The sequence below is a fragment of the Rutilus rutilus genome (genome assembly GCF_951802725.1).
Source record: "Rutilus rutilus genome assembly, chromosome: 10".
Taxonomy (NCBI): Eukaryota; Metazoa; Chordata; class Actinopteri; order Cypriniformes; family Leuciscidae; genus Rutilus; species Rutilus rutilus.
In genome coordinates, this window is record NC_140215.1 from 42,618,847 (window position 1) to 42,631,784 (window position 12,938).

The 12,938-nt window shown below is 37.2% G+C and overlaps 1 protein-coding gene and 1 long non-coding RNA gene across 5 annotated transcripts in view; one reads left to right on the forward strand and one right to left on the reverse strand.

The window, feature by feature from the left end:
• The window catches only part of LOC311298392 (uncharacterized protein), a 47,978-nt gene extending 43,852 nt beyond the window's left edge, over positions 1-4,126 (forward strand). For all 3 annotated transcript variants that reach the window (XM_084421256.1, XM_084421255.1, XM_084421254.1), the window contains one exon: positions 678-4,126. In XM_084421256.1, the coding sequence (XP_084277382.1) occupies positions 689-1,786 (1,098 nt within the window). In that variant the 5' untranslated portion in view covers positions 678-688 and the 3' untranslated portion in view covers positions 1,787-4,126. The remainder of the gene's footprint in view (positions 1-677) is intronic.
• Positions 4,127-9,314: 5,188 nt separating this feature from the next.
• On the reverse strand, positions 9,315-11,644 carry LOC311298020. Of its 2 annotated transcripts, XR_014628902.1 has the most exons (4): positions 11,359-11,644; positions 9,955-10,199; positions 9,657-9,794; positions 9,315-9,455 (listed from the first exon to the last, which is right to left on the reverse strand). It is a non-coding gene; the product is annotated as an uncharacterized lncRNA (long non-coding RNA). The 2 variants fall into 2 exon arrangements; XR_014628903.1 differs by lacking the exon at positions 9,955-10,199 and having other exon boundaries at positions 11,359-11,642.
• Between the last annotated feature and the right edge of the window lie 1,294 nt (positions 11,645-12,938).

Consider the following 12,938-nt stretch of genomic DNA (forward strand, 5'->3'; position numbering starts at 1 on the left):
TTTATAAAAACATAGTAGTGGATATATACCCCCACCTTCATCTACACAGTTAAAGAGATTAATTAATTAATATTTCCTTAAATAGTACACTTTTGTCATGATTTCCTGTGTGACAGGACTGACCATGGCGTGACAGGACTGACGGTACTGTGACAGGACTGACTTTATGGATTTTGATATTACTAGTCTTGTGGTGAACAATTAATCCGTGCAAGTTAAAACACAGAAAACATTTTTTTGGCTTCGTAATCTTTAATCAAAATCTGAAAATGCCCCTCCCCTCTGCCTTGGAGGACCTTCCCTGATGACGTAGGTTTGACGGCTTGGTTTGGGAAACGCTTAACCACTCCCCTCAAACCGTTAGTCTGCTATGAGCGAGAGATGGAGAGGAGGAGCACTAGAGTAAAACCCTGCCCTCTGTTCAATATTCCTTTTCACTGGGAAATACGTCACAGCACTGGAGAAAAGTCGTTTGCAACTTCCGGTTCACACGGACTTTAAATCACTTCCATGGCCACAGTTGTATAAAAATCAAGCACCTGGGCCTTCATTTTACTATTGCATGTGTTAAAAACATAATATATGCAATAAATGTAATAAAAAAGAACAATAACATTAATTTGTAAGGCCGTGTCACACAGGAATTGATTGAATGTTTGGTTTATTCTGTGTTGCAGGTTCAGGCACGATGAACGGCATTATTCCCAAGAGCAAAACAAAAGGCACTGACATCTGTGGAATGGCCAGAAACTATTATATAATCCGCTCCGATCTCGGCTGCTATATGCAGTCAAGAAATTTCAATAAAGGTTCAGACATTTCTATTTTAAAACTACACCCTTCCTGCCAAAATGGAGACCACTACGTTGGTGGAGATAGCTACTTTTTCATCATCAAGGGCAAGTCATTCCGCAGAGTCAAGAACCTGACAACGGACAGCGATGCTGAAGTTTACAGCCTTCATCCCAACTGCCAGGGTGGAGACCACTACTTCTCAACCTATCGCAAGTTTTACATCATCTTCCAAGAAAAGGGCACTTATCGAATAACAACAAACATGAATCGAGACTGGAATGCTGAAGAATACAAACTGCATTCCACCTGCAGAAACGGCCTCTATTACTGGGGCCTGTCTAATGACTGCTTCTTCCTAAAGCCAGTCTCAGATTGGGGAGCTGAGTACTGCAGCATTACTGACATCAGCAATGATGAGCGCACGGGTGTCTTTTCTCTTCATCCTGATGTTGTTAACTTCCTTCCTGGTGGACTGACAGTAACTATAGGCCCAGCCTTTGGCATTTGGGAGAATATTAAAACTATAACTAATGACAGCAATGCAACAGTAACATTGCAAAAGAAAATCAATAAAAAGGTTGGATACAATACGGAGAAGATTAAGCAGATCACACATAACTGGAACATAGCCTTGTCAAAAGAAAATGACCTTACAGTATCAATTGTGAAGTTGCATTTCACGTCTTCTACAGAATATGGAGGTTCACACGTCAGTACTGATAACGAAAGCTGGAACGAAGTGACTGAAGAGGAAGAAACACTCACAGTTGAGCTGAAGCCGAAAGAGTCTGTATATCTGTGGCAGTACAGACTGGGTCTCGGTCAAGAACCAGTGTTGTTCTGCCGTGATTGGAAGATTGACGATCAGCCAAACCCTCCGACTGAAGTCCCGCTGCCACGCGCTCAACCAACCAACCAACTCTCCAGGGTTGCATTTCCCATACAACGCCGTAACTCGCTGCTTAACTACTATAGTACGATGCATCGTTGAAGAAACCAACTAGCTAGTCACGACTGTTTCCCGAAACTGTAGTGTCGCAAAGTTGTCGTTCAACCACGTTGGTTTATGACGTCACACACGTGGTGGAGTAATAACTTCTTTTAATGAATCGGTTTGAGATCGAATTAACGGTAGATGTTTTGCTATAAATTACAGACAGGACTATTTCTAATTTTTGTTATTTTGCTTTATTTCCAGGTTCAGTCATAGGCTCGTTCCTACATAGTAGAGCACGTTCGCACATGCGCACTCTTCAACAACGGTGCTTTAAATCTCTTGACAAACTAAAATACGTAAATGACATTTGTATGTATTCTAAATAAAAGACACAAAAGAATGTCAGCTTGATTATTTTGCTCAACATAAGGATTTATTAAGTCCACATATCATGCAAACTAGAAACTCTGCTTCTAACCACAGGTCGAGAGCTGTCGTTCCAACCACACAACTTTATGATGCTGTTTGCGAATGTTCATTGCAGACCTGCCAACCTGTATGCATTTTGCGTAGTGGACACGCATTTTGACTTCAAAGTACGCTGGTGCGATTTGTCACTCTAAATTATGCAAAAACCTCTGTGCCTCTGTGCACGCACGCGCTGTCCTCAAATCAAGCAACAGCAGAAGAAGAAGAGTTCGACCAATCATAGCGCTGGGTTCATTCCCCAAATAGCAAGCGGGGATGATTGACAGATGCGTAAGGCCTATCATTAAAAAGAGACTGAAAATCGACACCAATAGACCTTTCTCACAATAACCGGAAATACGTAATCGTTGTGGAAGCGGAGTTCCTGTCAAGCTTCAACACACCAGAAAAACATAAACGCGGGCAAGTTTAAAATGGATCAAAGAGTCTACACAACTTCATTAACGGATTGGCCAAATATTACATTTGCTGATGTGACGACTCGTAGAGGAAAACTCCATCACCAAAAAGAAAAAACGAAATAAAGGTAAAAAAATTTCCACACGGAATTTGTCCATAAATATCAAGGTAAGTAGAGAGCGAGGCTAACTGTTACTGAACTGTTAATTAAAATGACACATCATTAGCGTGTCAATAGCTCTTGCTAGTTGCTTGCGCCATTTGTTTATGTTGCTTTGACTGCGGAGGAAGTAGATTACCATGACGATTGCGTATTTCCGGTCACAAATACGGAAGTTGTGAGAAAGGTCTATAAAGATTCCCGCTCGATCCCCCTTCCACTCCCGCGGCCGCCATTTGACTGATGTCATAAGCGAGGACAGTACAGTACGCTACTTCTGACTCCTGAAGGTAAACGGCCTGGGCTCGATGTGGAAAGTGGATTGTTGAGTTAACTTAATCTTATGGATTCGATGATCACACAGATCGCATGGATTATCTTAAAATACTCCGTTAAATTATTCATGGTCACTCAGAAAAGAGGAAGACATCATTCAGTCATGCAAATAATAATATGCTCAAGTAATGCTGAACAATAAATCTTGAAATCAAGTGCTGTGATTTGTGGATTAGCCTACTGATAAGCAAAATACAAAAATACGACTCGCAGTCACTCGCAGTCTCGCACGCGTGACGCATCACATCTGCTGTGCGTGCTGTACTATTATGTAGTTTAAGTGCAACATGGAGCTTGAAGAAGCAAAGAAAAAAATTAAAACAGGAGAATTAACTTTGAGCAAGTTTGGAGGAAAATCGGAGGTATGGAAACATTTTAAACTAGTCGTGGGTGACAACATATGAGTTGGCTTTGTCTCGTGCATTAAATGCGCCACGCTGCTCGCCTATGACAGCAAAAAAAAAAAAAAAAAACCGGGGACTTCGACGATGAACAAACACATGAAGCAGTCTTGCCATGACAGAAATGATGATAGTAGTCAGCCTCAGCCCTCAATGTCCTCTTTTGTTACTTTTCCGATTCATTCAATTATTTCTGAATAAACAAACAAGGCAGTTTACATGCTTCTTCCTTGTCACATTATTCATTAAGATAATAATTAATAAATGCACGCACAATTATGAACTTGATAAATGTTACAGATGTTTTACTATGCACAAACAAATGCCTTTCAACTTACATGTGCAAAATCAGAATTAAATGAATGTGTTGCAATTTGTACAAAAAGAGAGTCTGTAGCCTATGTGTTTTAGCCATTAAATAAGCACATTTAGTTTCAAGTTTGTTAAGTTTTGTTTTGAAGAAAGCTTTTCTTGAAAGTGAATTTCGTTTAGTATAAATTGTATCTTAATTTGAATAAATTTTTCATCAACCAATTGCCTGGATTTAATACATAAAAAGCAATATAGCAGACAATATAATCATGACATGGAGGCTTGAAACTCATAAACATTTTGTATTTATGCACAGTATATGCAACAGCAGTATTTGCACTGTAAACATTTTTTATTTATATAAAGTGTGGGTGAACTTATACTGTATGGCTATGCTGTGGGTGGGCCTCCATGTCCATTTTGCTTGGGGCCCCCAAATTCCTTCAAACGGCCCTGATCAGTGCTGCGCGAGCTCTCTCGCAAACACGGACGCGTGCACACAGAGAGATCATTGTAAAATGAAAATTGACTTTTAAAATTTTAAAGTTTAAATTTTGTTCTTGCTTGTTGTTGTTTTTTTTGTCAAAAAGCATTTTGTTTTATCCATCCCTGCTTTTAAAATTCGTTAAATGACGGACGTTTTAATGTTAACACAGCCCTCATTATATGTCGGGTTCGGAACTTATACTTTATATTATTTTTAGAATAAGTGATTGGTTATGCTATTATTGGACTCCTGTCTATTCATTGTCAACTGTTTTCTATAAATATGTTTGTACTGGCTAACATTTATTCTGCGTGCCCTGTTTAAAATGTGCAATGTTCAAACGCAAAGACAGCACGACACAAATAGAAGCCCTTTTCCCTGTGGTATTTAGTAGGCTATCATATTGTAAAATAAATTAATTAGGCTATCTTAAATGTACACAATGTTCCTAGTTTATATATCTTTTTATATTGGTATTGCGTCGGTACGCAATAACTTTTTGCAAGGTTGGCAGGTATGTCATTGGAACGATGGTTTCAGGAAACACAGACTCGTTGAACTATGCTGATAACGACGGAAATTGCGAACATAGTTGGCTACCGATGCTTTTTGGAAACGCACCCCTGTGTAGGGTTGTATGATATGTAGCGTCTGGACCAATCAGACACACACAAATTATTCATTTATTTAATGAATAATCCAGCAAACTCACTCTCCCAACAAAGGCCTGTGAAACTTCCCCCAAAAACTAACATCCCAAATGAAGCTAACACACTGGCAGAACGCGGTGTCCTGTTACAGGACACATTGAGACTGAGAGATAAGAGTTTATGACCCAAAGGAATTTCTAGAGAGAGATGTGACTCTCAAATTCTTGCTGAGGATTTTAAATAAACCATGTTAATCCTATGTATTCTATATATAACCACTTGAGAAATATATATAAACATGTATCTCATCTAATAATTTTCCTTCTATGTGGTTTGGCCTTTGTATTCTTGTAAACTTTTGGGATTAATGTTTCAGACTTTGTTGCATACTATGGTTTACCAAAATCATATGTGTGGCATGTTTAGTCTCTATAAACTCCAATCTTCGTCCCCGATTTGTTCATTTACATTACATTTTGCTAACTTTGTGACGCATTAGTATTACAAGCATCTTAAAGATTCTTGTGTTAACATCAAATTACAGGTTCACAGGCCTGCTTGAACAATGGGTCGTAAAAGAGATTTTCCCTCCAAAGGAGAACACGTCTTATTGACACCTCCAGAGGGTGTGACATCTTCATGCTTTAAAGCTCTCTCTTAGCTCTCTCTTACTTTTTCTGGAATCCTGACGTGAATATGATGCTGAACTAGAAGTTTCTAAGGACCTCCAAGCTTGCAGGCTGCGGCCTTGTCTTTCCATTCACCAAAGATCTTCTGACTCCCACTGGTTCTCTCTCATCAAGACCACATCAGCAAAGATCAACTGGAGCCTCAACAAATTGCATCAGGACAGTTTAATTCAACTGGAGTCACTAATCATATAGATTTTGGCTACTGCTCTTAGTAGTACTGTAAATTAAGAAAGACATTTCCCATGCCCCGGAAATGTACATTTCTTAGAGTTAATAAACAATTAATCCTGAGTGTTCACGGGACAAACAGGTTAATTGATTGTAATATTAATTTAATGTTAATGCATTCATGTCCTCATATTGTTTGTGAGACGCTGAAAACACCATGAGTGTCACGCATAGTAGATGAAGTGGTGCATCTCATTCACACCGATTCACAGATAGGCAGAACATGCAGATTACATATTTGTATAGCAGTGTTTTGCGCTTTAATATTCACTGACCATGTCGCTATTTGATTTATTGTACAGCTCTACTTTAGATTTTTTTCATCCATCCATCAGTTTGCGTGTTTTACATGACATCTGCATTATACTGTAAATTCCATTTGCATGACTGGATTCCGGGATTCCCTCTGAATCACGGAAATGATTCGGCCTTAAGTTCTAAACGGGACATACCTTTATCTGCACTGAGGGATGTTGTTTCATGCTTCCTTCTTTTGCAGCCAATTTGCGACCACATTTTTTGCAAACTGGATATCTATCCTCGTGGACAACCACATGTTCATATTTTCTATATCCAAATACTCCAATACTGGCCAGGGGTTCGCTTCATAAGAATTCGATGCGTTTTTGCTTTCAGCTGAGTCTGCATCACTGCCGTCTGTTTGTCCGTCTCCGTCTTGTCATGTAATTTGTAGTTACATTGATTGCATCTGAAAAATAACAACACTATCCATTATGGTATTATTGAAACCTTGTTTTTATGATTGAAAGAAACCGACAGAATCCTACTTTAAATCTCACACATGCAACCCACTGCAAATCGTTCAATATGGTGGCTAAATCAGGCTTTGGGAAAGTTTTACAAGGAAAAAAATGCATGCTTAGTGTATATTAGTGTAGATGTAGTCATAGATGTTGCCAAAGCATTATCAAAGTCTAAAGTGTTTTATTCACAAGTCATAAAGTATGTGCTGCATTATCATGCATTTGGGGTATACATGTAATCAAATTTATAGCACAAACCATTTGTATTTTGCTTTCAATATGCTAAATAAAGCTGGTTACAGCTTTTAAAGTCTTGGTGTTTTGATTGTAATTCTGTTACTTTACCAGAACACTGTATGTTTGACAAATCCACATTCCCAGACAGCACACAGACATCTGTTTGATGTGTGATGTTTGTGATGTCTTTTATAAATATGCAGACACACAACTTTATGTCTGTTCTCTTGTAGCATCTGGTGTACATCTGGTTATGTTAATATTATTAATATTTTTTGAAAACTCTATTTATAATTAATAAATCAAAATTGTTCTTTGAAAGGTTTTCTTAAAATGTTTATATGATTATGCAGGAATTTCTTTTTTTCAGCATTTCAGGCAAGATGTTATGGGCACAGTAAGTTCTCAAATATTTTAAAGCCAAACTGCGATAAGTCATGGTTTTCATTGGAGTGCATTTTTTTCCTTTAGTTTACTATCTATGTGAACTTCAGGACACAGAAAAACTTATCCGGACTTGGCCACCTGGAGGCGCTATAACCCAACACAACATGAACATTTACTCTAAATACAAAAAGTTGCATGCAGTAGGCCTATCGTAATCCAAGAGGGCAGTCATGTCTCTTAACATCATTCAATTAGCCTGTTTATATGATCTTTCAATTATGTTTGGACAAATATCAGAATATAAGACTTGAAATGCCTAATTAAAATTCTTATTTTTGAAACTAATGGTTTTCTTAGGAGGGTTGTTCCATAAAAGAAGATTAAAATACAAGCCAGGCTTACAAGGCTTCACAAGTTTGGTTAGTCAGACTTATTGTTGGTTGATTCTGTTTCATAAAGAAAACTTAAAATAGTTCAAACTCAGTCACTCTTGTAACTTATGCTGGGAAACTAACCTGGTCCAGGGCAGGCTAACTGTCAGGCTAAGCCTGAGTTGTTACACAATGATATTACCACTGACACTCATTATTTGATCAGTCCGCAAAAATAAATATACAGTATACTGAAAATCAACTTAAATAAGGCGACAATGATTGTTTTAAAAATGTATTTCTCTCTGATTTTACAGTATATTAGCCTATTTGATTAACCCATGCATCACACACACACACACACGCATATATATATATTGCTTTAAAAACTATAATTCTCAGTATTCTAAATAAGTATTACTCGTCTTTATTAAGGACCATAGGTCCTACACCCAAAACTATATTTTGCATCTTTATTATATTTGCCCCCCCCCCTCCCCCCTCCCTCTAAATTAGGCTACTTCTGTTCATTTTTTTAATCAGCTATTATTTTAAGTAAGAAAAAAGAAAAGAAATGTAATGAGCTATAAGTTCACCGCAACTTATCCAACATCCTAAAGATACATTTATAAAGAGATAAGTTAAAGAAAAGATATTTCTGTATTTTCTATATTTTCGTCAGAATTATTGCGCTCATATCTGGCGCGTATGCGCACAGCAGCGCTCGTTCAACGCGGTTTAGCAGCAAAATGGAAATATTTGCACGACTTTCCCACATTTACAGATGGAGCATATACCTGTGAAATGTAAGTTTTGCACTGAGGAAAAAAACATGTCTCAAACGCATAAAACACAGTATGATGTTTGCTGTGGTGGATCGACTATAATGCACACGCAATTATCCACACTAGATAAACCTGGATCAAATTAGTGGGATTGCGTGAACTTCAATTGAAGTTACAAATTAGTTACAAATTTCAAGAAACCGCTTTAATTAGCCCCGACTTATTTGTTAGGTTTATTCAAGTCAGAGTTTAATCCCCGGCTTTCTTAACGTCTTTCATGAAACATGAACAAGTTCTCTAACCTAAATTATACTTTTGGTTATGTGGCACTTTTTGAAGTAGAATAAAAGTTGGAATCAATAGAAATATGCTACTTCCACAAGCCTTCAATGTAAATAGTGAAACTACATGAATGCAGAAAAACCAAAATAAATAAATAACGTAGGCTACTGACAAGCAGTAACATTTTTATTTAAATATCACAAAGCAAGTCATTACTGGTCATGTAGCCTACATTTACATGTTTTTTTTTTTCTTTTCTTGCCATATTATTTAAATGGCATGTGTTCAAAATGAAATGAGTAACGTGCACATCCATCTTAGAGCAGCGTTGATTTAAGTGCCACCAGTATTAAACCTGCCCAAAGAGAGATGGTTGTGGTGGAACAACTGGATTTGGGACGGACAGTCATTGGAGGGACTGTAGTAAGTGTAACACGTTTTATAATAACAGGACACGTTCCCCTGTTTCCTGCTTTGTCCACCACAGAAACCTCCATATCTTCAAGGCAGCAGATCCCAGAATAATGCAAAATGGTTGCATTGTAGCCATTTTCATCTAGACCGTCATGTTGACTACCATTGCCAAAACCTGAACCAGAGCTAACCATGTGGACATGATCGATTCCTGAACCAGCTCCATCTGACATGATGTAAGTCACTTTCATGATTGTATTTCCACATGTTAAAAGACAGTCTGAATTCTCTTTTGCCACACGGCACACTGGTGGAGTAACATCTGTGACCTAAAAAGGAAAGAAATGTTTTTAAATAGCATGGCAACTTTGTGTAATTTTAAAAAGCAAAACTATAATCTATTAGCATTAGAAAGAGTTGAGATGCACATTTTACAGTAGTTCACAGTAGCCTTGAATATGATTCATATTTTTCAGATGTATGGAGAAGGTAATCAGCATGCATCAGCACAGATCAGATGAGGCACTTACAACAGCTCTTCTTTCTCTCGCTACATCTGTCATTACTTCCTTCTCACTGATGACATCATGGTGTGGAAAAGCCTGTGACCATCCAATCAGCATTAGGAGAAAGACTAGCGACTTTGCCATCTGATCCATTCTAAACAACTGTGGAGAGGTATCTTTTTAAATTGATTAAAGTTTAGATTACATTCCACATAGGCTATAATATGTTCATTAAAATTTACGTGCCATAAATTGCAATATTTCGCTGAAAATAGCTGACTAAAACCACTCAATGTAAAGCACATGTCTGTTTTTTACTTACTGTTTTAAGTGATGAATCATCAATGAATATTAAGACATCAGTTTAGGTCCCGGTCCTGTCTGAATTTGTTTGCTGAGATGTGCCAGTCCTTTTATAGGCTACTAAACCCTCAGACACACCTAAGCCCTCTCACACAGAGGTTTACATTCATAACCAATCAGTGGAACATATGTAAGAATTTGCTAAATATGCTGTGGAATGTTTAACCTGTTCAGACGAGTCCCTGGTGCTTCTGTCATGCCAATCTGTGTAGGATTATTAGTGGAAGTAAATATGAGTTGTTCCTAAGAAATGCATATTATTTAAGAAATATTATCTAATATCACAGAACTAAACTAAATACATTAGGACCTAATACATAATATCCCTAAAGTTGAGTATTGCTGGTGTTTAAGGGTTATATTTGGTAGAAGTAGCTGTCGGTTACCACTTTAGTGCGATACTGCTATGATTGCAGTCATTTATTTGGTTCTTTCTTTACCAAAATCTCTAGCTCTTCAGAATGATCATGTCAAAACGGACAGATCAATTGTTCAATTTTTTATATATATATATATATATATATATATATATATATATATATATATATATATATGTATATATATGGCAAAGGAAGGCTTGAGTCTTGACTGAACATTTTTAAGTTCACATTAATTGCTTGTAAATCTAAGGTGTGTGATCCTGATTTTATTATATTTGTGGACCTTTATCAGAGCAGGGAGAACTAGGACACCTTATAAACTAAAGATTATTTGAATGGTTATTAACTTCTACAGTGTTTTAACATGTGACGCCTCATTTAGCTATATATTAAACTTATGAACTATGTGTTGTTTCTAGGTTGCTATGGGTTTCACATGGTGTTGTAGTCTTATTATTCCTAACTGTGATGGTTATCATACAGGCAGATCCCATGCCTTTCTCTCACACACTAGTTCGGATGGTCTTTTGAGTTCCCCCACAGTGAGCACTGTAAAGTACGCCTTTCATTGATTGAAATAAAGGCCTAAATATGTGACCAGTACTGTAATGTGCTTAAAGTAAAACATCATAAAGCACTTTATAAAGTACAACGAAAATTAGAATGAATATAAATACTGTACATACCACTACTTCCGCAAGTTTGATTTTATTCTTGAAAGCTACAGCAACATAAATAATGAAACTACATGATTGCAGATAAAGAATAAAGAAAGTGTTATACTGTCACAGTTTACCACACCATACAGCAAGTCATTGTCACATTTACATGCAATGCACATCCATGTTAAAAAGGTGCTCTAGGTAACTTTTTAACCTTAACTGAACAGCTTCGGAGTCATTGGAATGGTTATATTACTTATTTCGGGTTGAATGGTGGTGGTTTCGCATCCCCCTGGTGCCCGTGAGCGGGAAAAAACTCACTTGCAACTTTGGGCCGGAGTGGTGAAGTATCCGTGCTGCGTTCCAGTCCACGTTTAGACACGCACTTGCGAACTTCCATAAGCGCTTCCCCCATAGACAGTATTTAAACGACTTCCCCTCGGGGGAATCCATACTGTCTATGGGGGAATCCCCGCCGCCATTTTGAAGTGCGTTCCACTTCGTGAAGTGGACGAGGGAAGTTTAGATGGACAGACCCTCGTTCCCTCGATTTTGACCGAGGGAGCGAGTCTACTTCTGCAGACTCGGAGCCTGCATCTACAGTCCCGCACCCAGAGTCCCGCATTCTCAGACCCCTCGTTTTTCGAGACAGCGCCTCCTATCAAATTGGATCGGTTAAACATTTGACGAACTTAAGCCGAAACGTGAGTATCGTCAATTTTATTTAGCGAATCAAACTCATTCGATTTCTTTTTTAATCAAACTACTTTATAGCTCATCGATACACCAACATATGAATAGTCCATTTAATATTTGTAAAGACAAGTTTGTAACAAAATTTGAGCCGTTAATGTATGTTTTTTCGCCTTTTTTCCCCGAAAATATTTTGATAGCTAATGCAGCCTTTAACCTTGGACTTTTTGTAGACAAGCCATTGTAAAAATTTGATTAAAATTAGTTGACATTAAAGTAGACCAATTAAATACATTAAGTGTGTTAATATCAACAGAATGTCATCATTAATTATTTAATCAGATTTACCTTTTGACCTTTTTTTAATTACCGGTCTGGACCTTTTCTCCCTAGGTATGCTTGTAATTTGCATTTGCAAAAAAAAAAAAAAAAAATTGTATTTATTATTACACAATATTTTTGACAATGACATTCATCTTTTATTTTAGTGAAGTCGAGGAATTTGACAGAGCGATTGCAAAAAGAAGGAATTACCAGAAAGTAATTATTTTACCTTATGCATTTACATTACATTTTACATTTATTCATGTAGCAGATGCTTTTATCCAAAGCGACTTATAAATGAGGAGTTTTTTTTAATGCAATTGAAGACGAAAAGTAAAGTCACTAACAATTCTTTCTTTCTTCCTTTTTTTTCTTTGCTTTGTCCTGTTTACAGCAAGATGATGTTTAGGTGATCGTTAAATAAAGTACAGAATTGTTTATTATTGGTGTTTTGTCTATTCTTATTTGAGTTTTGCTTTGCATTCAAAATATCAAAAAACAGGTTTTGTAATGTTAGCATGGTATAATGTTAATTAGACCATTATAGGTTGAACTGAAAGAAAAATGTAAAATTTGTATCCCTTCCATCAGTAATTTTATTTCAATTACACCCACGCTCAAAAAATAACTACTGGGTAATTTGTTAGTCAGAGAACACAATGAGTTTTTTTGGCACATGCATTAAGCAGGGAACGCAGATATTTATTTGGATAACTTTAAATAAAACGAGACCGTAATATTGCATCCTATTGTTTTCAGTGGCATTTGGATAAGGGTGTTATACGATCTGCGGAACAGCAGGAGGCGCTGTCTCGAAAAACGAGGGGTCTGAGAATGCGGGACTCTGGGTGCGGGCTCCGAGTCTGCAGCTTCATAATATTGGA